The following is a 25,605-nucleotide window of genomic DNA, read 5'->3' on the forward strand; positions in this document are numbered from 1 at the left end:
GGTACTCAAGTCAATGAGCTTCCAGAGGTGCACATGAGGGGCAAGGAGAAAAACCCCAAGGCCATACAGAGTGACTGGCTGTAATCTGGTGGGGGGGGGGCGCAAGATTTTGGCCAATGTGGTGGTTGACCAGATGTCCATTGAGGGCTGAATAGACAAGCAAAGCATACATATTCATAATGGAGTAATACAGCCTCGAAAAAAAGTGTTCTGGAAAATATGACACGTAAACTAAGGACATTATGCTGAGTAAGGTAAGGCAGTGATAAACGAATAAAAATGACATGATTTACTAACACGAGGCAGTCAAAATCAGACAGAAAGTAGACTGGTGACTTCTTAAGGGAGAGGGGGATGTGGATCCTTTGTCTAATAGGTTTTCCTTTGAGCTAGCCAAAACTGGAGTAACATTATTTGCAGATGGGCGTGTGTGTGCACAGCATGTGAGATTAGGGTCCCAGGTTGCCAAGTGCATTGTTAGATAGGAGGAATGTGTACTTCCCAGGCAAGTGAACCTCCGGGTTGCTAAGTTATTCCCTGTACTTGCCTGCTTCAATTGGCTGGCCCCAAAGCTCCAGGCCTGGAAATAGGACCCATGCCACATCCTTCTCTCTCTCTCTCTCTGCCTCTCTCTCTCCCTCCCTCTCAATGCCTACAGAGCCTACCCCCCACAAAGTAGGTTGGCCATGCCCTCCTAGGAATGCTCAGAGGGTTGTGAGGGTCCTTCAGGGTCTGTTCCAGGACAGCTCTGAACAAACTCGGCTACTGGAGTGGGGCACCCTCATTCCATCGAGTTCAGAGGCTGTTCTGTGGACATGGGATGGCCTCTTTGGAACAGAAGGGCGTGCTAGCCCAGCTGCTCAGAGCTGGAATCAGGGTAATCCTGCTGAGGTCACCCCACTCCTGCACCAGCCCTTCCTCTGGCAACAAGAAGAGATTAGAGGAGAGACCAAAGGATTAGAGGGGGTGTTTGTTCACTGCCCCCCCTCTCTGATCACCTGGGGCTGCCCCTTTGCTAGCTGCAGCTGGAGGCAGAGCCTCTTACTTGGGACTGGCCAGCAGACAGAACACTTCCATGCCCAGGGTTCTGTGTGGTAGCAAATGTACTCACAGAAGGGGTTCTGTCTTCCCTTCCCCATCCCCAGTGGAAGAACTGTACCAAGATGCCATACTCTGCCCTCTAGCCACAAATGGGACCACTATGGACAGTGGCCAGCAGCCTGGACCTTCCTGAGGAAAATTCCAATCATCCTGTGGTTGCTGCTGTTGGACACTTCCCTACCTGCTGTGATGGGCCAGACCAAAGTTCCTCTGGAAACGTGAGCCTCAAGTTTGATCCTACCCTGAAGACCCCTCTCATAGCCTCCTCCCTCTGGATAACCATCCTGCCTCTGAGAGACCCTTCCCTTTCTGCCTCCTGTCCTCCTCAGATCCTTCTGATTTTGAAGTCTACCTGCCCCTACCTTCTGGTTTTGTGTGGTTGATGTCAGGACTAGATGAGGGTATAGGCATTCAACAGAGAGGATAACTACAATAGCGGGTGGGATTGGGCTGCAGTGGTTCTAGAAATGACTATTGTGGCCTCTGAGTACTCACTGGGTGATCTGTGCTCAGACACCAAGAAATGGCAGAGCCACTGTAAATGGACAGGCAGGATGGTGCCTACAAACATCAGGGCCTTGTCTAGGAACTCAGTTAGGATGGGTTCCAATGCCCTCATTCTTTCTATGCCTCCCTGCCTCCTTCAAGTCTTTGATTATACACCTCACCATTAAGACTGGTGTTTGTAAGACTTGACCTCCATCATTTACATCTGATATAATCAATCTCTCTGGGTGTTTGTTCTTTAGTCTGGAATATTTCCAGATGCTAAAGGGAGCTGAGCGTCCTAGACTGACACTTCACAATTCACATCTGAGCCTAACTGCTAGAACCTAGCTGACAGGACATGGACTCATGCAAGCAGTTTTTGTGATATGGAAAGAGTGGGCTTCCAGGACACTGAGTGACCCCTCCTTGCGCTGCTCAGCACCGTTCCAGGGCTGCCTTCCCTTCAGCCCAGGCAGTCCCTCTGCGAGGAGGTAATGCCATTCTCCAGGAGCACAGTCCCACAGATGAAAGCGCTGGATTCCGGGCTGCTGAGCCAGCCTGGCTTTTGAGACAGGCAGCCCCTGCAGCCTTGCATAAGCTGAGCAGTCTTTATCTCAGAAGGCAATTTCCAAAGTGGCAGGGGGCCAAGAGAAGATGCCCGGCATCCAGGGAGGCCGTGCACACAGAAACCTCGAGAGCAGAATGGGATAGCCACCTCCACAAAGCTCTGCTGCTGCTTTCCTGTCCCAGGAAGACAGAACGCTGCACCTGCTCCCCTCCCCCTCTCGCCCTGCCTCTTGCAGGCCTCCATCTCTGTCCTGTTAGGCCTCCCACTCAGCCCTCAGCCATGGCCAGTTGCCCTCCACTTCTACCATACACAAGGATGCCAGAAGCCTCCTGGAGACTGTGGCCCCCACACCTTGCTGCTTTGGGAGCTCGCCTTTTCTCGTGGTACCCCACACCTTGATTCTCAGAGCACAGTGACTGGTTTCGCATGGGCTCCTGGGTGATTTCTCTGCCACCTTCAAGAGAACCTTGCCATGTCCCTGAAACCATGGGTGTCCCACTTCTTGTAGTCATTAACCTTGCCAAGAGTCCATTTGCCCTCAGTGTCTCAATCCTATTCATGTCCTAATGGCCCCACCCAGTTTCTCACCTGTCAGACTCTCACACTCACTGCCTATGAACACTTCTCCCTGAACATCATGGGAGCTTTCCAACGGTGCAGGGTTTCTGTGGCTCTTGAAGTTATGGAGTATGCAACCGACCCAATGACACTCCCTTTGTGTCAGGAGACTGCCATTAAACATGACCCAAGCTACATGCATCACCTTCCTCTTTCCTTGATTCACTCAGGCCACCTTCCTTACATTCTTAGAAATGGTCAACAAGCCAAGCTGGAGGTCTTGACGTCCTCCAAGTTCTCTACCTAAAATTATTTCCCGAATCTCCTTACCAGGCTAACCTCCTCACTGGAGATGCTGAACTCACATCCTGCCTCCTTTTCTTCCCTCTCCATCATTATCCTCCTCCTCCAAAGGAATACCACTCAACTCCATGGGAAGGCATGCCCTAACAGTGCATGGCTTCTGGGTGTGACATGCAGTCAGACCTCAGTAAATGCCAGTGCAAGTGGATGCTGCTGCCCTTAAAGGAGCCATACTTGCTGTGGCTGTATGGTCCCAACAGGACCTGGGAGTCTGTCTTCTAGGGAGGAAGAAGGGGTCAGTGCCCTGACAAGGTTGCCCTCCTAGCCTGCTCTACTCCAGACAAGCACTTAGAGTCATTCCTCCCTGTCCCCACTCTCTAAGGGTTCAATAAGCCAGTGTCTTGTGGCCTTGAGTAGACACATAGTAATGGACTGATCACTGAAATGTGCAGGTTGGCTTGGGAAGTTGCAGATTAATTGGTTCAGGGCCTTTCCCCTGTGGTCTGGACCTCCGCAGACTTTCCCTCTTCCTTCCTGTCTCACTGAAAAGTCCTTGAGGCCACTCTGAGCCCATCAGCTCTGTGACTCTCTGAAGCCAGGCAGAGTGTGTGTGCCACAGCCTGGAGCAGCCACCCTGGCCAGGCTGCAATTTGGGGAGATAGGAACTGTCCTAGTTTACTCTCTGTCACTGTGATAAACGCCCTGACAAAAGCACCTTAAGGTAGAAAGAGGTAGTCCACAATTCCAGGTTAGAGTCTACTGCAGCTGGGAAGGCAAGGTAGCAGAAACTGAAAACAGGTAATTACATCACATCCGTAGTTAAGGACAGAGAACATAGTTAAGACAGTCTCCGAACAGGCACATCCACAGTCTCACCCAATGTAGACAGTCCCTCACTGAGACTTTCTTCCTGGGTGGATTTAGGTTGTGTCAAGATGACAAAGTTAACCATCACGGGAATGCTGGTGTTGGTCAGAGAGAGTGTGTGTGTGTTCATGCATTTTGATGCCTGTGGGCTACAAATGTGTCTATGTGTGAAGTGCATGTTTTGCATGTACATGATGCGGCAGTCACCTTTGAGGAGCTGACATCTGATCACTATGAGAACATGCACACATAGGTTTTCCTGTCCTGCAGAGTGAAGCTGTGGGCCGACACCTTTGGCAGGAACCTGTACAACACGGTGACCAGATACTCCGGCTCTCTCTTGCTGCAGAAGGTCAGTGACCTCTCCCAGGAAGCTCCAGCATGGTCAGAGGGCCTCTTCCCACAGAGGGATAGAGCTACCAACATCAGAGCTATAAAGGACCCAATAGACTATTGCTGTCAATCTTATCATATTCAGATGGAACCCCAGGAGGCTCCACTCTTAGGGCAAACCAGTGTGGACAGTGAGATTAAGAGCATTCCATCAGTTCAGATCTTGGGAAGTCAAGGACAAGATTAGACCTGCAAAGGGTTTATTGGCTGGGTAATGGAGGCTTGGTGTGGCTGTCTGGGAAGGAGCCAGAGAGGAGATCAGAGTATGGAGGTGGGGACAGAAGGGACAACAGACAGCCTAGGCATGCCAGCTGCAAGCATCAGGGGTCAATTTCCTTCTGCAGGGAGAGAGGTTCCAGTGAACCCCAGAATCCAGGCTGTGTCCAGAGCTGCTACATCTCATGCACCCTGACAAGCTGAGCCCCATGCCTGGCTCCAGCAGAAGTGGGCCTAATGGACGGGCAGCCATGTCGCCCCTTTTAATTAAGTGCCCAAGTGCAGATCCATGTCTGCCTGTGCTCAGCCAGCTCACGAGCTGATGTCTTTTTCTGGAACCTGGCTCACCGGACATGTTCACAAAGGCTTGCCTTCCTTTAGCACCATAACCTAAGAAATAATGGCAGGCTTTAATTCAAATTACCGTAACCTTCTCCATATTGCAAATGATGGGATTCTCTGCTTTTATGCCAACCCTGAGCACACTGCCAGCCTCTCATCTCCTTTGTGCTGCAGAAAGTGGAAGGGGCCAGGGTAAACTCTAAGGGCTCTCCCAGACTTAAGACTCCAGGAGCTCATTCTGTTGTGAGCAGCAGCTTGTTTGATTCCCCTGTTTGAACCCTGCAGCCCCAGGTGGGGAAGTCAAGGAGGAACTGTGTAGTTATTGGGGGTGAAAGTGTAACTCAGGGTCTATGCATTCTACAGCACTGTCAAAAGCTGTAGAGGCATCACATCTTCCAGAGAAGGACACTTGACCAAGATCACAGGGACAGCAGGTTACCTGGCTGGCCAAGAGTCATCGGTGACTCATTGAGGATTATCCCGGGGCAGACAGGAGTTTGAAGCCACTTCCTAGGCTCCACTAGACTCACCAGCATGGCTCCGGGAACTGCCACTCTGGGCCCCTCAGTAGGATGCGGGCCCAACACGGGGTGTGCTGTTCTTGAGAACTGGGCAAAGGTGACTGGACTCTGTGACTGCTTCTCAGTCACCGGCACAGAAGGCATCAGGGAAGCGGTGGACCACAAAGAGCAAGGACAGGGACGACCAGTATTCTGTCTACTCCAGTGTCCAAGGTGCCCGGCTCACTGGCTCTGACTGGTATCAAGTTTAATTGCTGCCCATGTGTCCACCACTTCCCATTGAGAATAATAATTTCCACGTGTCTGGAGTCCTGAACAGAGGATTTTGGAAGACTGGCAGCTTAACACTATGATTAGGAGGTCATGGGGTGGCTACTGAAGGGGAGCTGGTAAGGGACAATAATGGCCCTGGTGCACTCAGGTATACTTCTTTCCACTTTGCCCCGCCCAGAAGTACAAAGATGCAGAATCCAGTCTGAAGATCCAAGAGGTAGATGGCTTGGAGCTGGTGAAGAAGTTCTCGGAGGACATGGAGACGATGCTTAGGAGGAAAGTCGAGGCTGTTAAGGTATCACTGCCCATTCCCCAGCATCCCTCGTGGGCCCCTGCAGGGCCTCCACTGATTGTAGATAATTCTTTCTTGGCTTCTTGGCTGCATGGAATGCAGACGGGGTTATACTAACCATGACACTACAGGTGTCAGGACAGGTGTGTCATACAAGGAAGGGGACAGCTACTGTTCCCAGCCAGGCTTTGTAAACGTTCAGGGATGAGGTCACCTGAGCACCTCAGAGCACCTGGGAACCATGGAGGGTGGGTCCTTGTGACTGAAAAGGCAAGAGAAGAAAGCAGAGGGTTGAAAAGGGAGGACTAGAGCTGAGAGCTTGGACTGGTGTGGCAGAGGAGAGCAATTGATGGTGAGCCTCCCTTCTCTCCACGCTCCCTCCCTCAGAGCCTGGTGGAGGCCGCTGAGGAGGCTGACCTGAATCATGAGTTCAATGCATCTCTGGTGGTAAGTCCTCTTGGCAGTGGATGCCCCACCCCCAGGGCAGCTGGAGGACCAGCTGTGAGGGGAGCTGAGCAGCAGCCACTCATCCCATGTCCCTGTCCCAGTCTGTGCCCTGGCTTTTGTCAGTGAAGTCTTCTCTCCACTTCCTGAGGCTCTCAGAGAAGGTGTAGAGCAAGCATGCGTGATGGGCCATGGAGCACTAGCAAGCAGATGGGGCAGGGGTAGCCCCGGGAAGGAGACTTGGGAAGTTGAGGCACAAGCAAGTGTCTCTGAGCTGAGAGATGGGAGAAGGGACAGGAAGAAGAAAGCTCAGGCTGGATGAGGGCGCAGTGGATACAAACTCTCTGTGTCCAGGGAACAGCAAAATGGGATATTGACTGAGAGAGGCCAGGGCCGAGGGTGCTGGGTGTCATGGTTGCTTTCAATTACTGTGGGAAAGTTCCAAAAGCAACTTGTGGAGAAAAGGGTTTATTTGGCTTAAATGTCACAATCACAGTCCATCACTGCGGGAGGCCAAGCTAGGAAATCCAAGCAGGACTCTGGACGCAGACACTGGAGCAGACACGTGGAGGGAAAGTACTTACTGGGTTGTCCCCTTGGTTTGCTCAGTTTGCTTTCTTACACAACCATTCACCATCTTCCACGGGGTGGCATGCTCACAGTGGACTGGGCCCTCCAATATTGATAATTAACCAAGGAATGTCTCCACAGACTTGCCTCTAGGCCAATCTGATGGAGGCATTTTCTCAACTTAGGATCACTTTTCCGAGATGGCCCAATCTTGTGTGTGAGGGCTGGAGTCAGGGAGGGACATAGCTGGGCCTGGGCTCACAAACTGCTCAGGACAAGAGGGAGCTGGGAGGGGTGTTGTGGCCTCAGCTGTAGAGGGAGGAAGGAATGGAGCTTGTAGCGTGACGGGCGTAGGGAAGAGAGTGTGGAGGCTCTGATTACGGTCCCTTGGGTCACAGGCCCTCTAGCAGGGCAGGGTCCCAGAGGCTCCTTGAACTGTGAGGGTCTCCAGGACCCTCACCACCTGGAAGAAACTGACAGTGCTGACATGGTCTTTTGCTTCCACCTGGCTCCTTGTGTCCTGGTCTGTGTGTCTCTGATTTGTGACTTTCCCACACACACTAAGCCAAGTGCAGAATCAAAGCAATGACTGGGCCAATTTGACCCCACCCAGCACGTGAGCCCTCAGACCCAGCCATCGTGATGTGTGTTGTGACCTCTTTGGCTCACCTTTGCCTGAATTTTCCACCAAACGCAGCACAACTGGGCACCAACAACCCCTCCTGCCCAAGCTGGCCTTACGCTCAGTTCCTCTGGCTCTTGTTGCTCCCCTGCCTCTCCTCCTTCTTCCTTCTCTCTCTTACTGCCTCTCCTTCTTGGTGCCTGAGCTGTCTCTTCTGGGCCTGTCCCCCTCTCTCCCCAGTTTAACTACTACAACTCGGTACTCATCAATGAGAAGGACGAGAAGGGCAACTATGTGGAGCTGGGAGCCGAGTTTCTTCTTGAGTCTGATGCACACTTCAGCAATCAGAGGGTTAATGTCTCCATGAGCAGTGTGCAGCTACCTACCAACGTGTACAACAAAGGTGATGTGCCCTCACCATTGGGTAGTCTAGGGGATAGATAGGATGAGGATCCTGGAGGGTTTTAAATATTTTGTATCAGTTTTTGGAAGAAGCCCTACAGGGCATTAAGCTGTCTTTCCAACCTCCTTGATAGAATGAGAAAATGGATTATTCTACATATGCATGAAGTATTCTGTTTTCTGTTGCTGTGACAAAATACCCGTAGCTGAATAACCTAGTCGAGGTTTCCCTAGCTCAAGGTCTGGAGAAGCCGAGTCCAGCCAGCACTGCATTGCTTTGGTGAGGTTTTCAACTGCACCCCTCTGTAGCAGAGGGTATCATGCTAGGGGGTCTGTGCAAGGGGGCGCAACCATGCAGGGAAGCTGGAAGCTAGAGTAGGAAAGCCAGTCTCTCTTCTACAGCAACCCTTTTAAGCCAACTCATCAGAGTCCGTAAAATTTTAAAAATTCTGCCCTAGGACAGCACCCACCATGGTGCCCCTAACTCCATCCTTTCTCATATGTACTGAACACCGCACATCCAAACACAAACCCTGGGAACGCCCACACGCTATATCCAAACCTCACACGTGGGCTGGAAGAGGTGATATTTCTGTGTTAGTGACCATGGACTGCATGTGAGCCTGATACAGCTCTAAGGGAAGCAGGGGAAGCTTTCCCGTGTCTACACGGGCATCTGATGTCACTCCCCCTGAAGTTCCTTCCATGGTCTCACTTTCAGACCCAGACATTTTAAACGGCGTCTACATGTCCGAGGCCCTGAACCCTGTGTTTGTGGAGAACTTCCAGAGAGACCCAACACTGACTTGGCAGTATTTTGGCAGTTCAACTGGGTTCTTCAGGATCTATCCAGGTGAGGACATCGTTTCTGTCACCTCTGTTCTCTGAGAATAAAGTATGAAGACAGGTGCTAGCACTCAAGGACCTGCATAGCCAGGGCATTTTTCCACCCACACTTGACCTTCTTACAACCTGCTGTGACATAGTCAGTGGGAGCTGCTGGGGGAACGCCTGAGTAACTCCACTAGGCATCACAGTAGTTGTCACCAATGTTGAGTAAGAGCCTGTCCTGCGAAAGCCTGTGGACAATGCCAGGGAGGATCCTGCAATCCCTCACCGTAAGGGATCTTCTGAACTGGAGAGCAGAGTGCATTGTCCTCATACAGAATGGGGAGAGTCCTCTCAATCACACAGAAACAGAAAAGGGGTGGGACCAGTAAAGTGTTTGTCACACAAGTGTGAGGACCTGAGTTCGGATCCCTAGAACCCACCTGAAAAACTGAGCATGGTGCACTGCAGGGATGGAGACAGGGGGATCCTGGGAAATCACCAGGAACCCACTCTGGTGGAATTGGTGAGCTCTGCAGATTCAAATAATAATGTCTCAAATAATAAGGTGTGTGGAGGGGACAACAGGAAGGCACTTACTGTAGGTCTTTTGCCTCTAAAGGGCACACACTGGTGCGAGCCCCATATACACACGTGTACAAAAATCACACACACACACACACACACACACACACACACACACACACACACACACACCCCAAAAAATGAATAGAAAAAAAAAACACCAGCCATGGTGTTTTTGGCTCTTTTCTGGTTTCCTCCAACTTAGAAAAACTCATCTCCACATCTCTTGCCCAGAATGACTTTCAGTGTCCCCTTTTCTGGGAAGACACTGGAATGACAAAATGGTCCTCTGTTTGTCTCCAGGCTGGGAAGTCAACTCCTCTCTGTATATTCTGAATATTAATTCCTTATTGGCTTAGTTATTTATAAATATTTCCTCCCATTAATGGGTTGCCTTTTTAATTTGTTGATATTGTCTTTTGTCTTTTAATGGATAGTGTTTAAATTAGCCCACCTTTCTTTTATTATCTTTGCCTTTAGTGTTATGGCCAAGAAATTTCTGACAACTCCAGTGTCACAGAAATTTTCCACTATGTGTTCTAGTAAGAATTTTGCAGTTTTGAGTCTTATGCTTAAGCTTTTGCTCATTTTGAGTTACTTTTGTAGCTCTCATGTGTGGCTGCCCACTTTTCTCAACACTATTTGTTTAAAGACTGTCATTTGCTCTACAGTACACTTGGCATGGCTGTCAACAGTGATTTGATCATGATGTGAGTGAGGATTTCTTTCCAGTGTCCCTCTTGAAGTCTTGTGTCCCTGTGTCCATATGTATGTCAGCAACACACTATTTTCATCACCACAGCCTTGCAAAAAGTGTTAGAATCAGAAGGTGTGACTCATTCGAGTGTCACTCACTTTTGCATCGTTGTGACAAAACATCCATCCGGACAGCTTATGGGAAGAAAGGTATATTTTGATTCATGGCTTCAGAGGGTCTCAATCCACTGAGGAAGGAAGGTATAGCAGTGGCCAAGGCCCCTTACCTTACAGAAGACCTATGACAGAAAAGGTGTCAGAAATGGGGACCAGACTATATGACTTTTCTTTATAACTGTGTAACTGCACATTAGCATGTACACCTCTTGGGTGCAGTGCCTATGGAGGCCAGAAGAGAGCATTGAACTTCTTGGAACTAGAACTGCAGACGATTGTGGGTGTCAGGAACTGAACTTGATGTTTTAAAACCACTTATAACCACGAGCCGTTTCTCCAGACCTCCAACAGTTTACAGTTTTTAATTATACAAAATTGTTATGGAATATTTAACTATTTAAAGATGTGTTACATTTGTTTATGCTGCATTTGTTTAATGATGTAAGGCTATGTGAATAATTAAAGATGTGTTGCCTGCCTAAGGCACAAGAAGCAGTGAAAGTAAGATACACAGAAGGAAAGAAAGGTAAAAACCCCAAGGCAAAAGATAAAGAGAAACAAGTTAATTTAAGTTAGAAGAACTAGCCAGAAATGAGCCTAAGTGAACCCGAGCATTCATAACCAATTAACTAATTAAGAAGTCTCCATGTCATGATTTGGGACATTGGTGGTCTCAAAGAAAAAGGCTAGCACACAAATCTGTTCATCGTAACTGATTTTGCTCGCTATGTTGCTGAATTTGTCTGTGAGGCCTAACCCTTGCTTTATGGGGCTTCCTACAGATCAGTGTGAGCACTGACAACCCTTCCTCCCTTCACCTTTGCCTCTTTTCTTGTTCTTCCCTAATCGCTCTGACTAGAACTTGTAGCACTTTAAACACAGCTAGTTTAAAACTAAATGACTCTGTTCTATGACAACTAGCAGCAAGTGCTTCCAACCTTATGCTGTGGATTTTTCCATTTGTGGCTTTTGCTATGTTGGAGTAGTTTTCATCTGTTCCTAGTTCATAGAATCTTCTTGTCATGAAAGTGAGTTGAATTTTGCCAACTTTGTGTTCTGCCTCATTTGGAAAGATCATGCTGTGTTTTGTTTTGTTTTGTTTTTCTGCATTCATGTTGGTCATTTATCACAGGTTAGGAAATCCTCACATTCTAGAAATAATGTATTGCCCTTTTAATTTACTACTGGATTTACTTTGCTGGGCTTTGTTGAAGAATTGTGCTCCAATGTTCTTTAGGGGATATTGTGCTATAGTTTTCTTGAAGCACCCTCCTGCAGCAGCAGGGTAGAGCTGGCCTCACAGACTAAGTTAAGAAGTAGTGTCTCCTCTTCAGTTTTTCAGAAAATTTTGAGAATTTGTATGAAGTTAAGTGTTTGGTACTGTTCATCTGGAGGTCATTGGGATCTGGACTTCACTTTGTTGGGAGATTTTTTAATTTTTGTTTCTATCTCCTTATTTTTGTTTGCTTGATTTGAGAAAGTTTTTGCCTGCCTTGTGTTTTGAAAAATATTCCCAGTTTCCCTTTAGCAGTTTCTGTGTTTCAGATTTTAAATTAAGAACTTTGATTCATTTCCAACTGATTTTTGTACATGGAGAAAGATATGGATTTACTTTCGTTATTCTGCTGATAGATGTCCTGTTTGCCAGCACCATTTGCTGAGCAGGCTCTTTTTTCCATCACGTGTTTTTGCCTCCTTTGTCAAAATTTAGATGGCCGTAGCTTTGTCAGCATATTCCCAAGTCCTCTTTACTCTCATCCGGCTGCTTGCCAGTTTTTATGCCTGTACTGAGCTGGCTTTATCACCATAGCATCATATACTCTGTATAGTAGGGTAAGTTGAGGTCAGGTATTGTGATTCCTCCAGTTTGTGTTCTTACTAAGGTATGTGTGGTCTTTCATGATTCCATGTGAATTCTTGGATTGCTTTTTCTAGCTCTGTAAGATATGACATCAGAATTTTGATGTATCTTCTACTAAAAATATAGATTAATTTGTGAACAGCTATTTTCACAATATTAATTACGCCAAATCAGGAGCATGGGAGATCTATTATCTTTTTTCTATTTCCTTTTTCAATGTCTTAATGTTTTTATAGTAGAAGTCTTTCACTTATTTGGTTAGGTTTATTTTTAGATACTTATTTTTTGGAGCCATTACAAATTCATTGTTGGTATATATGAAGGCGTCTCTCTCTCTCTCTCTCTCTCTCTCTCTCTCTCTCTCTCTGTGTGTGTGTGTGTGTGTGTGTGTGTGTGTTGCTTTGTATCCTGCAACTTTGATATAAGTGTTTACTAGATCTAGAATTTTCTAGTAGATTCTATAGTCTGTTAAGCATTAAATTGTGTTATCTGCAAACAGAGACAATTTGACTTCTTTCTTACTATTTCTATCCCTTTTATGCTTCTCTCCTGTCTGATTGCTATAGATAACACCTAAAGTTCTATATTGAATAAGAGAGGGGAGAATGATCATTCTTGCCTCATTCCTGATTTTAGAGCAAATGCTCTGTCTCTGTTTAATATGTTGGCATAGGTTTGTTTTACTCACCTTTATTATTTGGAGGTGTGTTCCATCTAGTCCCTATATCTCCAGGACTTTTATTATGAGGGCATATTGAGCTATGTCAAATGCCTTTGTGGCATTGAAATATTTTTATGGTTTCTGTCCTTAATTTTGTTTATATGGTGTATTATATTTACTGGTTTACATGTGTTGAACCAGGCTTGCATCTCTAAGATGAGGCTCATTTGGTCATGATGTATGATTTTTTTAATGTGTGCTTAATTTGGTTTCCAAATATGTTGGTAAGAATTTTTGAGCTGGGCATGATAGGACATGCCTTTAATCCTAGCACTTAGGAGGCAGAGGCAGGAAGATCTCTATGAGTTCAAGTCCAGCCTTGTGTACATAGGCCCACAATGAAAGATCAAAACACCAAAAACTAAACCAAAACAAGAATGTTTGCATCTATGTTCATCAGAAAAATTAGTCTGAAATTATCTTTCCTTCTTCCTTTTTTGCCTGTACCTGTTTGGGTACCAATATAACACTGGCTTTGTAGAACAAGTTTGGTAGCATTCCCTCCCTTCTGCTTTGTGGGATAACATAAGAAGAGTTGGTGGTAAGCCTCGAGCTTTTTTGATAGAGTCCAGCAGTGAGTCCATCTGGTCCTGGGCTCTTCTTTCAGGATGATGTCCAATTACAGTTTTGATCTCAATGCTTGCAATGGGATCTTCAAATTACTTGTATATTCTGGCTTTAATTTTGGTAGGTCATGTGCGTTTAGAGATGCATCCATTTCTTCTAGGTTTTTCTGCTTTGGGAGTTACCAAAGTGTTCTCTAATCATGTCCTGGATGTATTTTATTGGAGTCTGATATAACAATTTCTCCTTTTTAATTTTGTTGACTTGGGTCTTCTCCCTCTTTCTTTTTGTCAAGTTGGCTAATGGCAACTAATATTTTCAAAGAATAGACTCTTGGTTTGTTGATCTATAGATTGTTCTTTTAGTTACTGTTTTATTTATTTCAGCGCTAATATTGTTATTCTTTCTATTTACTAGTTTTAAAAGTGGCTATTGTTGTGTTTCACAAGTCTTGAGATGCATCATTAGCTTATTTGCTATCTCTCAGGGCCGTTGTGTGTGTCTGTATCTATGTGTCTGTGTGAATGTACTCCATATGTACACAAGTGTCCATGGAGGCTAGAAGAGAATGCTGGATTCCTTAAAACTGGATTTTTTGGCAATTTTGAGTCACATGATATGTTACAGATCTGTTTAAATTATTTATCCTACCTGGTTTATTTAGTAGGTCTTATACATCTCTAAAATCATCAATCTCTTTTAGAGTTTCCATTTAATTAAATAAATGTTTTTAAGGCATATCACAGTTCCTTTCTGAATTTCATTGGTATCTGTCATAATGGTTCACTTTTCATATCTAACTTTACTACTTTGGGTTATCTCTCTTTTTTGTTTGTTCGTTTGTTTGTTTATCTGTATTGCTTTGGAGCCTGTCCAGGCACTCACTCTGTAGACCAGGCTGGCCTCAAACTCACAGAGATCTGCCTGCCTCTGCCAATTGAGTGCTGAGATTAAAGGTGTGTGCCACCAATGACTAGCTCTTATCTCTTTTTTATGTGGTTGGTTAAGGGTTTTTCAATCTTGTTTATCCTTCAAAAACAAAAAACAAAAAAACTTTTTCCAGTGTGGCCTTCCACTGGAGCATAGTCAACCCACCAGGGGATACACCCTTAAAGAAAACAAACAGTCTTTCGCCCTCCTGGTAGACACCAGTCATAGGCTATAAATAGAGGCTTCTCATTGAGACTGCCAGTTCCCAAATAACCACTCTAAGACTTAATATTAATTATAAGTGTCTGGCCAATGGCTCAGACATATTACTCACTGGTTCTCACAATTAGATTAACCCATTTCTATTAGTTTCTATTTTACCACAAGGCTTGTGGCTTGTTACCTCACATCTTGCTTCTCCTACAATTACATGGCTTCCCCCTGAATCTACTTTCTTTCTCTCCACATCTTCGTTTGGATTTCCTGCCTGGCTCTATTCTGCCAGGCCATTGGTCAAATCAGCTTCTTTATTAACCCAATGATAATAAAACATTCAAACATTCATGGGATGCCCTTCTGACTTAATGGTATTAAAACATTAACATCATGCAGAAGGGCATCCCACATCAATAGGCAATTTCTCTGTGTCCCAGCAGCCACTTTCCAGTAACCACAAAGAGGCTTAATATTAATTATAAATGCTCAGCCAATAGCTTAGGCTTATTATTAACTATCTCCTACAACTTAAATTAACCCATTCATATTAACCTACATTCTGTCATGTGGCATTACCTCCCTTTCATCTTGCACCTCCTGTGCCCTCTCCATCTCTAGCTGGTGACTCCTATAACTCTGCCCTTCTTCTTCCCAGTGTCCTTAGTCTGGTTCTCCCAGCTAACCCTATTCTGTCCAGCTATTGGCCAGTCAGCTTCTTTATTAAACCAACCACAGCGACATATATTTACACAGTGTAAAGTAATATTCCACAATCAACACCTCCTTAATTAGGCATGAGACTTCATGCACGCCCCCATACTTGGATTTTGTCTGGCTTATGCTTGAACAGGTCTTGTGCTGTCTCAGCTGTTAGGAATTCATGTGTACAACTATCCTGCTGTACCTGGAAAGTACTGTTTCCTGCAGTCATACACTTCTGTCTCTTACGGCCTTTCCCCATGATCTTCCGCAATGATCCCTGAGCTTAGGGAGAACAGGGGTGTGATACAGATGTCCCATTTAGGGCTGAGCACTCAGCAGGCTCTTTCTCTGTGTACCCTGGCTGATTGGGGGGCCTCTGTGTGTATTAATCACTATCAATCGTAGAAGAAGCACTACTTTCTAATGACTTACCCTTATATCAATTGTTTAATGCATTTTTCAACCCTCATCAGAGAAGCTTCTTCTCTGATGTCAAAGCTGGCCAGATGAGAAAACTTCCAGGTGAATATCAGACTTGATTTTTTTTTTAACATATTCTATGACTCAAGTATGTGGTACCTTCAGCAATAGGGGCATACCATCAAATTCTGGAGACTAACCAAAGGCATTGGCAATATCCTGTAAAGTTTGGGGCTCTATGGAATTTCACTGAATAGCAACTCCAAAAGAGGCAACCCATTACTGAAACTTATCTTTTATTTGTTAGCCTGAGGTATCTAATATGGATTGTTGCCCCATTATTGTGTGACTCCACTTAAACTCTGTGTATGTATATGCTTTAGGAAGCTTCTATAGTAGTGATTTTTTTTTTCAAAAGGTCTTTGGTGTTACCTGCCCCTATATATTATCTCCTCTACACCGCCCTCCCATATGACCTCTCTAAACTGTGTAGTTGTTTAAAATGTTCTTCCCTTTAACGCATGGCTCCAAAAAGAGCAAATGAATTGATGAGAAGGGAAATACCTGGTCTTGAAATTCTCTAGCAGTAACTTGGGTCAGGAAGAGGGGACTCACACAGAAGTGGGAAGCACAACAAAGATGCCCAGCGGTCTTTTCACAAGCATCACAATCATGAGATGCAGCAACCAGAGCACGGATCCTCTATTTGTGGGAAGCAGGGTCTTCAGGGTCAAACCTGACTCCTGTAAGCTGTGTGTTAGCTGCTCTAAGAATACATGCACAGCTGCCTGCCACGGGGCTGACACCGGAGGTGGGCAGCTACTATGCTAAGAGCTGAAACTGATAGACACTAACTGCAATTTACCATCAGAGAATTCTCCTGAAAGTTGAAAGCCTTTAATAGACTCCAAAGTTCCAAAATAGTGATATCAGATATATTCAAACCATGCAATTATTGTCTAGGTGGGCAGGCCCCCAGTGCCTCCCACTCTGCCATCTTATCTTCAAGAATACTTTCTCTGCTTCACTTGTTGTTAAAATTTATAAAGTTGGAGTAGTAAATGTGCTTTTGGGGCTTGCTTTTTCATTCAGTTTGATATCACCAGTCTCTCTCTCTCTCTCTCTCTCTCTCTCTCTCTCTCTCTCTCTCGTGTGTGTGTGTGTGTGTGTGTGTGTGTGTGTGTGTGTGTGTGTGTGTGTTGGTGCTGTGAGTGACACAGGAGAATCTCTAGCATGCTAGGCAAGTGTTCTGCCTCTGTTCCCACACCATGAATATTCTTATAAATGTTTTGTTTATTTTTAGGCACATTTCAGGAGTTTCTCTTGAGTTTGTATCTAGAAATAGATTTACTAGGTCTTAAGATATCCAGGTATTCAATTTTGGCAAGAAAATCACAAATTGTTTCCCAAAACACTGTATTAGTTATAATCCCTTAAAGTGATGAGTAAGATGCCCTACTGATTCACATTTCTTTAGCTGAGTATTCTTAAGCTTTGAAATTCTCTGTTAGTCTATGATGGTGCCTCACTGGGATCTAACATTGCATTTTCCTAAGAGTAGCACCCTTCTATTCATTATTAGCTGTATGTATTCCCTCCCTGTGAAAGGCATACTGCGTTTTGCCCAAACTCTTATATTTTCTGATGTTAACCCATCTTTTCATCCCTTGAATAACTAAAATATTGCTGAAGAAATCACAGGAAAATTGGCCTGGGGGTGTAGCAGAGTTGGTAGAGTGCTTGTCTAGCATACAGAGCCCTGGGTTGGGTATTAGCACCACACAAAGCGGGCACTATGGCACACATCTGTAATCGTAGCACTAGGGAAATGGAGACAGGAGAACCCAGGGTCCAAGGTCAAGCTGCTGAGGTCCCTGGCTGGATAGAGGTGCATGCTGCCAAGGCTCAGGTCCTGAGTTCAATGCCTGGGGTCCATACAGAGAATGAGAAAACTGACTCTAGCAAGTTGTCCTCTAACCTCTGCATTCATGCTACGATGTGTGTGTGCCAGCCAAATAAATAAAGAAGTGTGACAAAAGAATACATCTCCCCAGTCCCCCAACATCTCTTTAATCACTGTCCTCCTCACAGCTCGCCCATCTTTCCTCCTGCACTTCCAGCAGGATATTTACTAGATCTCCTCGTTCTAGAATCAACCAAACTCTGTACTAATCCTTCAAGTCCAATTTTCTCTTCCCCTATTTAATTTTCTCATTAGGATAGTTCTTTTTGTCTGAACTTTTTTTCATTTTTAAAAGTTCCATAATTTTAAAACCATTTCTCCTTCTTCTTCCTCCTCTTCCTCTTCTTCTTTGTGGGATCCCACTGTGGAGCCCTGGCTGCCTGGCCTTCAACTCCCCCCAGTGACCTAACTTTCTCCCATCAGCCCCCATTTCAAGACTCCCCTGGGGACATTTCAGATCTGGATGAAGCCTCATGTCCAGCCTGTGTTTTGTATTTGGTGGTCGCACCCTCTGAAACTCTTGGGAAGATGAGTCCAGTGGCCCTGATCTCACCACCATTCACACTTGCTTCTTGTGGCTTTGGTCACCTTCACATGAGACCAGTGATGCTTGTGCTCTGAGGGAACTATATAGGCATGAAACCATGAGGGCAGGAGGGATAGGGTTTGGAGGAGACGGGGGGGGGGGGGAGGAAAGAAGAGAAACCGGTGGGGAGGGAAGGGAGGGAATTTCCCTTTGAATTTCAACTTGAAAGTAAAGCATCCAGGTCTGCTAAAGCCCTCTTCTAAGGCTTTAATTCAGGCCAAAAGTAGCAGCTCAGCTCCCCTCTGCACTCTTCCAAGATCAAGCTTCTCACAACCTCTCTCACACAAGGTCAGTGTGGCCTTAGGAATGCTTCGCTCCTCTGGTCACCTGCAGTCTAGGTCAAAGCCAGGCCACACAATTCCCACTGCATCAAGCCTGCCCTTTGCCCCTGTCCTGCTTCCCTTCAAGACCTCACCTTCCAGCCTCTCCATTCCTTGCCCTCACCCTTAGGAGTCCACTCTCACTTGGTGAGCCTCGGGGGATGACCCGAAGCCTCAGCCTCCCCCACCCCACCTGCTAGCAATTCTGAAGCCACTACACTGCTGGATTCTGCCACAGTGCTTTGTCTAGCCCCTGCATAGAATACATTACAATCCCATCTGTTCTTTTCATTCACTCTGAACCCATTATTCCTGATTATGAAGGTCTTTCTCTGCAGAGGATTTGTGGGTCGCACTGGTATTTTCTGTGCACTTATCCCAACTAATGGGACACTGGACTGCATTCTACTAGGGTTCAAGCAAGGTCTCTGGGGCCTTGGTTCATTCAGGAGACAGCTGTTAAACACCTACTCTGCTTGGTGCCAGGAGTTGCCCACATCAAATTACTTAGTAACGGTTCTTCTTTCAGCCCAGGAGGGACCAGACATGCAAATGAGCCACCTGAACGTGAGGAGGGGAAAGCAGGTCAGACCCCTGGTCCTGGCTGCTATGCCCATGGCCAGATGGCTCCCCAGCTCTTCCTCCACTGATATGGGGTTTAGCCTCATTAATGAGCCCTGGAATATAGGGGGGGCTCTATCCAGGATCTGTCAGTTTGGATGGTAACATTCTCTCTGTAGAAATGGCCTCCATCCTTACAAGCTGCTTCAGTTTGCATGGTGTAGTTAAGTGTCTTCACCATGTTCTCTGTATTAGAAGCAGAACCTACCCTAGGGGGTCATGGCCATTCTGGGAGCCAGCAGCAGCCTGAGCTCACCGAGCTGATGAGAGATGCAACCTTTGTTTCTCCAGGAATAAAGTGGAAACCTGATGAAAATGGAGTCATTGCCTTCGACTGCAGAAACCGTGGCTGGTAAGTGCTCCCAGAGGAGGGGTGCCATACCCCAGCATTTATCTTCCGGCCCGTGGGCTCTGCCTGACTTTCCTGCTCCCTCCTCTACAGAGGCTTAGGGAGGGACTTCAGTGGCTTAATCCAATCCAGGAATAGGAAGGCTTGCTAGCTATACCCCTCATTCCCTCCCCGCTGTCTCCAGACCTCCCTCCACTGCTGGAGGCTGTCTCCAGATCAGTCTTGTTTCCAGCTCTGCTCTTGCCAAACCCTTTTCCTGGTAGATCAGCAGGGTATCCGAGCCTTCTCCTTTCCTGCTGCCAGGTCCTCTGGGACCATGACTCCCTCTGTCGAAAAGGAGGAGGCTTACTTCTAATCTTACCACCCCAGTAACCTCCATGCCCAGGGCTTACAGCGCACAATGAAACCTAGGGCCTATGGGCCTTGGCCTAAACTTGGGGGAACCCATGGGCCAGACCAAATAAATTCAACTGGAGGCTCCCAGCCAGGCAGCAGTCCCAGCTTGGCCTCCCTCCCATTTACCTTTCTTCCTGCTAAAGGTACATACAAGCGGCGACCTCTCCCAAAGACATAGTGATTCTGGTGGACATGAGTGGCAGCATGAAGGGGCTGAGGATGGCTATTGCCAAGCACACCATCACCACCATTTTGGACACCCTGGGGGAAAATGACTTCGTGAATATCATTGCGGTAATGGCGATTTCCTGATCTGAAGCTGCTCTCACCTGCTCTGGGAAAAGATTCTTTTCCTGAACCAAAAGAGCTTTTTGTTTCCAGCCATGGGTCCTTCCCACCACAGAGGGGATACCTTCCTTCACACAGGGACTCCTGAGCTAGCATCGTCAGCCTGCCTGGGGGGTGGCTTTACGAGGTCCCTCAAAACACCTGAAATAACATGCAAATGTGCACGCCCTTCACTGAGGCCACATCCCCCATCAGTGTCTGTCACGACACACCCACCTGGGCTGATTCCCACTCCCATCCCAGGGCCTGTGACAACAAGATGGCCAACAGGTTCCATACTCTGTGGGGAAGGAAAGCACACTATCCCTCAAAGCTTGCAGCTCTTCCATCTCACACTCTGCCCCAATTCCCCAGAGAAACTTCTAGGGAGATCCCTGACTCCTGCATCCCCCAGTGTGCCCACAGCACCTTCATGGTGAGCCACTGTGCCCTCTCATCCCTGTTACTTAAGTAGAAGGTAGAGTAGGGACCCTGAAATTTGCGTTCTAACTACCAGGAAGAGTAAGAAAAGGGGGTCAGCAATAATCCATGTTTCCCACTAGTCCCATCCCTATGGATAGCTGAATAACCACGGATGCAGAGAGCAAGGGCACATCTGTAGCTTGGTGGCCCACACCTATTATCTCAGCATTCTAGACACTGAGCCAAGAGATTTCAATCCCAGGACAGCCTGGGCTACATAATGAAACTGGCCATCCAATAGGCAATAAAAAGTAGTCTGGACTCCTCTGCCCCGGCTGGGGACAGACCTATGCAAGGGGAGCTCTGGGTTTGGTAGAAGGCGTCTTGGCTGATCTGAGTGCCCCAAGAAATTCCCCGGGGTGTCAGTTCTCAACACACCCTAGAAGGTTTACCTTACATCAGAACCAGGACTTGGGGAGCAGTTTTAGAGTCAAGACCCTCAGCTTGCTTGTTCAGACACCCCAAGACAGTACTACCCAGCTGCCCAGGTGAGACATCTGTTTTCTCTCTATCTCCTTTACTGTGGCTTGCAGTACAATGACTACGTCCACTACATTGAACCCTGCTTCAAAGGCATCCTTGTCCAGGCAGACCGAGACAACCGAGAGGTGAGTGTCCAACACAGCCAAAGCTCGCCTGGCGTAGGGGGCGGGGTCTGTGAAGATTCCATACAATGCTCGGCCAACCACATGGCCCCTGGCAAGAGCAAAGCAAGTCACTCTTTGCATACATGTATATGGTCACTCAGCTATCCATAGGGGTGGAACCAGGTTACCTTTGACTGTCCTCCTTCTGCTTAGCCTTATCCTTGGCCCTGCCTCCTCGGAGGAGACATACATTGGTACCAAGCCATTCCCACTTAGTTCTCTTTGGGCATTTGAGAAACATGAATGCAAGTGAATGTGATTGGCTGCACTGTGGAGCTCGGGTCCTGCAGCCAGGCACTGATAATACTTCTAAGCACTCTCCCCATTAGGATTCCTAACCCTAGGATTCCTGGGTCCACTTAATCCTCTAAAGCCTCATCTCATGTTTACCCTGACAGCATTTCAAGCAGCTGGTGGATGAACTGATGGTCAAAGGTGTGGGTGTCGTGAGTCAAGCCCTAATTGAGGCTTTCGAAATCCTGAATCAGGTGCCTACTGCTGTGGGAGCCTGGGAAGGTGGAGGACAGGGAGTCCATGTTGCAGCTGCAGGCTGTATCTGTAATGACAGCCTCACCCCTGTTCCCTCAGTTCCAAGAGGCCAGACAAGGAAGTCTCTGCAACCAGGCCATCATGCTTATCACTGACGGGGCCGTGGAAGACTATGAACCAGTGTTTGAGAAATATAACTGGCCAGACCGCAAGGTAACTCCCCTGCTGCAAGGCAGGGGCAAGGGGGCCAATCCCGACACCAAGAGAGAGAGTTCTCCAAAACCATAGTGGTCTTACATGCAGCACAACTCCATGTTCAGATTTCCTTCCCATTAGACGTGTACACCAGTTCAGGTATATTCTAACGGGCTGTCTGAAAGCTACAGCATCCTGGGTCCAGAGGAAGGATGTATGAGGCATCAAGGCAAAGGACCAGCATGGTTTGAGACATTAGAATTGCTCCATGCTCACCAGGAGCCTGGCAGTTCATGTTCTCACCAGGGCCTCCTGGGTTTCTGTGACCCAAGAGGGTGAAGCATGCATGGCCCTAAATCTAAGCCCATCACAAATGGCACAGACACTGCCTGCAGCTGCTGAGGCCATCTCTTGTGACAGGTTCGAGTTTTCACTTACCTTATTGGAAGAGAAGTAACTTTTGCTGACCGCATGAAGTGGATCGCCTGCAACAACAAAGGTGAGTGACTGAAGTTGAGTGCCCTGCAGTCCACACGGAGTCAGTGGGATCGCAATGCTTCGGGGCAGGTCTCTGGCTACAGGTCTCTTGAAGGAGTAGTACTGTGTTCAAAAGTCTGCCCATCATGCCTGCTTGTTCAGAGACGCTAGAGCAGATTTCTCTGAAGCTGGAGGAGACTGCCTGTCGCCCCTGCAGGGACTCCAGGCTTCTAGTCATCTGAAAGACAAACCAAAGGTCACTTGTCCAGGGTGTACACGAGAGAACTGTCTCCTCAAATAAAGCTGTGTACAAATACGCAACACAGAAGACAGAGCAGGAGGCAAGAAGGGACCCAAATTGTCAGCGTCAGCTCTTTTGCCCTACTGTGGCAAATTAAGGCACTGACTCTGTTCAAAGACAAAAGCAGAGGGAAGAGGGTTTTGTTGTTGTTTGGTTGGTTGGTTGGTTTATTTTGGTTTTTTTTTCTTTGTACACATTAGGGAAATGCATGCATGTGTGTGCATGTGTGTGGAGGCCAGAGGACTTCAGGAGGGGCCATCCACCTTGGTTTTTTGAAACAGGGTTTCTCTTACCAACTGAGCTAGGCAGGCTGGCTGGGGAGCCTCGGATCCACCCATCTCTGCCTCCCAGGTGCTGGCATTACAAAGGCAGGCTACCACACACAGCTTTTACCTGGGTTCTAGAAATGAGACTTGTGTCTTCTTGGCAATTGTTTTACTGACTGAGCTCTTTCCAGCCCCCCCCCCTTTTTCTTTTTTTTTCCCTAATTTTTTATTAATTGATTTTTCCTAGGGATATTAAGGTTTTTATTTTACATTTATTTATTTATTTATAGTTGTGTGTGCATGCACACATGTGCATATGTGCATGCATGCGATGGGGATCAGAAAACAACCTGTGGGAGCCAGTTCTCTCCTTTGAACATGTGGGTTCCAGGGATTGAACCTATTAGGTTTCAGATTTCTTGACAAATGCCCCTACCCACTGAGCCATCTTATCAACCCTATTTGTTAGTTTTATGAGACAGGCTGTCACTGTATATGTCAACCTGATCTCAATTCTTAGTGATCCTCCTGCCTCAGCCTCCCAAGTGCTGGGATTACATATAGAGATTACCACACCCAGCAGGTCAGCATTTTCTCTGGGATGTTTTGTGTACCAACAGTTCTCTATTATCTGGGATCAGAACCCAAGACCTGGGCTTACAATGAGATCTGTTTATTCAACAGAAATTTACTGAGCATGTACTCTGTACCTGGTGCTACTTGATGGCTGTGGACCAAGGGTGATGGGACAAATGATCTCAGTCCTGATCTTGGTGTAGCTAGCACTTTACTCGCAATATGATGGAAATGTTCTGTGACAACACGGAGGCATGGGGCAGGCAGGGTTGGAGGAACAGTGGGAAAGACACTTTCCAGTTTAGGAACTATGAAGAAAGGTCTTGCTCATAGAGGAAACAGTATTCTCTAGAGGAGGCAGAGGCAAGAGGTGTGGAATGAGGGAAAGCTGTCCCAGTCTGCTGGCATATGGAAGGAATGGCCTGGGGAGGCGGTAGGCAATGAGAACAGAAGCTATTAAACCATTCACAGCCTCATTAGCCAGGTGCCCTTTCCAATAGCCTCATGCCTACCATGAAGAGAAAACACAGCCTGCTCCACCACCCAAGAGAGAATAGTAGTAAGGGAAACCAAGAGCTGCGGGCACAGGAAGACAAGAGTCCCCATCTTGCTGGGGTCTCTGAACACACTCTTAGAGAGCACACAAGTGGGGACTTGTTGGTGGGCACCACTGTGGCAACTGAGGCCGCTGCTGTTGTTTGGAGAAGTGTCAGCAGTGAGAAGGCCCCGCCAAGATCTTCCAAGCTGAAGCTGGGCAGGCCTTTGTCTTGTACTAGGGCACAAGACATGGGCTCCAGGAAGTAGAGATGCCCAGCTAGGAGCACCCAGCAGCTGGAAATGTGCATGGGCCCTGTGCAGGAACCAAGTGGGCCCTCTCCTTCACATCCTCTGAGCACACAGCCTTTCCCTCTCCAGGGTACTACACACAGATCTCCACACTGGCTGACGCTCAGGAGAATGTGATGGAGTATCTACATGTGCTCAGCCGTCCTATGGTCATCAACCACGACCATGACATCATCTGGACAGAGGCCTATATGGACAGCAGGGTGAGTGTGATGGCTCCAGGGAGGCAGGGAGGCCCCGAGTTAAGGGAAGGAGCAAGAGGTGACTTCTGGGTCAGGAGAGGCCAATATCATGTCTCCACGGGAGGGGTCATGAGGGTGGTAAAAGCTGCCCATGCCTTCCTTCCCCTAGCAGGCCTCATCCCACTACCAGCTTTGTGCCCAACTGCTCCCAGAAGCCTAAATACCTGCCCCAAATATGCCCCACCCCTGTGTTCACTCTGCATTACCCTCCTTAGTGTCCTCTCGTACCTGCCATGGGAAGAAAATGTTCGCACCAATGATCCGCCATCCTATCTTCACCCTGGGGCTTCCTGCCTTACACAGTCTGCAAGAAGCTATGTTTTACACAGAAGGAGAAATATCAAAGTCAGGAGGTCAAAAAGATGTTTGGAGGAGGGAGACTTTTCTGCCTCTTCCCAAAAATCACCTCCTGTATGGAGCCACCTGCCTTTATGACTCATATAGACTAGAATCAGGGCCTGACAACAGTGGCTTAGATCAGACAAAAGTGGAGAAGATGCTTAGACGTTTAGTGGTGGGCATCTCAGAGCTGATGAGGCTCCTGAACACAGGGAGCCAGGCTCCTTCCTGTAGCCACTTTTCCTCCCCAGGCTGAGCCCTCCTGGTTCTAGGGGCTGATGGTGAAGGTCATGCTTAGCTGTTTAAAGAGGACTGCTCAGGGGTCCTCCTGGCTCATGCACTTACCTCTCATTGACCAGACTCAGTCCTGTGCTGGTTTCCAAGAGGCAGAGGTGGCTGAGAAGTCACACTTTCAGCTTTTCTTCTTTAGTTCTGTGTGTAAGGATGGGGCAAACTTACTCTAGCATGTAGCAGTAGGCATAAACCATCTTGCCAAGCTGGGGACCAAAGCCTCAGGAGTC

At 47.2% G+C, this 25,605-nt stretch overlaps 1 protein-coding gene across 1 annotated transcript in view; it reads left to right on the forward strand.

Annotated features, from left to right (window-relative positions):
- Positions 1-1,075: 1,075 nt before the first annotated feature.
- Positions 1,076-25,605, forward strand: part of Cacna2d4 (calcium voltage-gated channel auxiliary subunit alpha2delta 4) — a 94,935-nt gene continuing 70,405 nt past the window's right edge. Inside the window, 14 exon segments of the mRNA XM_051203719.1 lie at positions 1,076-1,121; positions 1,124-1,319; positions 4,157-4,238; positions 5,810-5,926; positions 6,311-6,370; positions 7,800-7,962; positions 8,683-8,814; positions 19,443-19,503; positions 20,040-20,190; positions 21,240-21,314; positions 21,752-21,841; positions 21,942-22,055; positions 22,458-22,536; positions 24,573-24,706. Of these exon segments, the coding sequence (XP_051059676.1) occupies positions 1,076-1,121; positions 1,124-1,319; positions 4,157-4,238; positions 5,810-5,926; positions 6,311-6,370; positions 7,800-7,962; positions 8,683-8,814; positions 19,443-19,503; positions 20,040-20,190; positions 21,240-21,314; positions 21,752-21,841; positions 21,942-22,055; positions 22,458-22,536; positions 24,573-24,706 (1,500 nt within the window).

The sequence above is a fragment of the Phodopus roborovskii genome, unplaced genomic scaffold, assembly GCF_943737965.1.
Source record: "Phodopus roborovskii unplaced genomic scaffold, PHOROB, whole genome shotgun sequence".
NCBI lineage: Eukaryota > Metazoa > Chordata > Mammalia > Rodentia > Cricetidae > Phodopus > Phodopus roborovskii.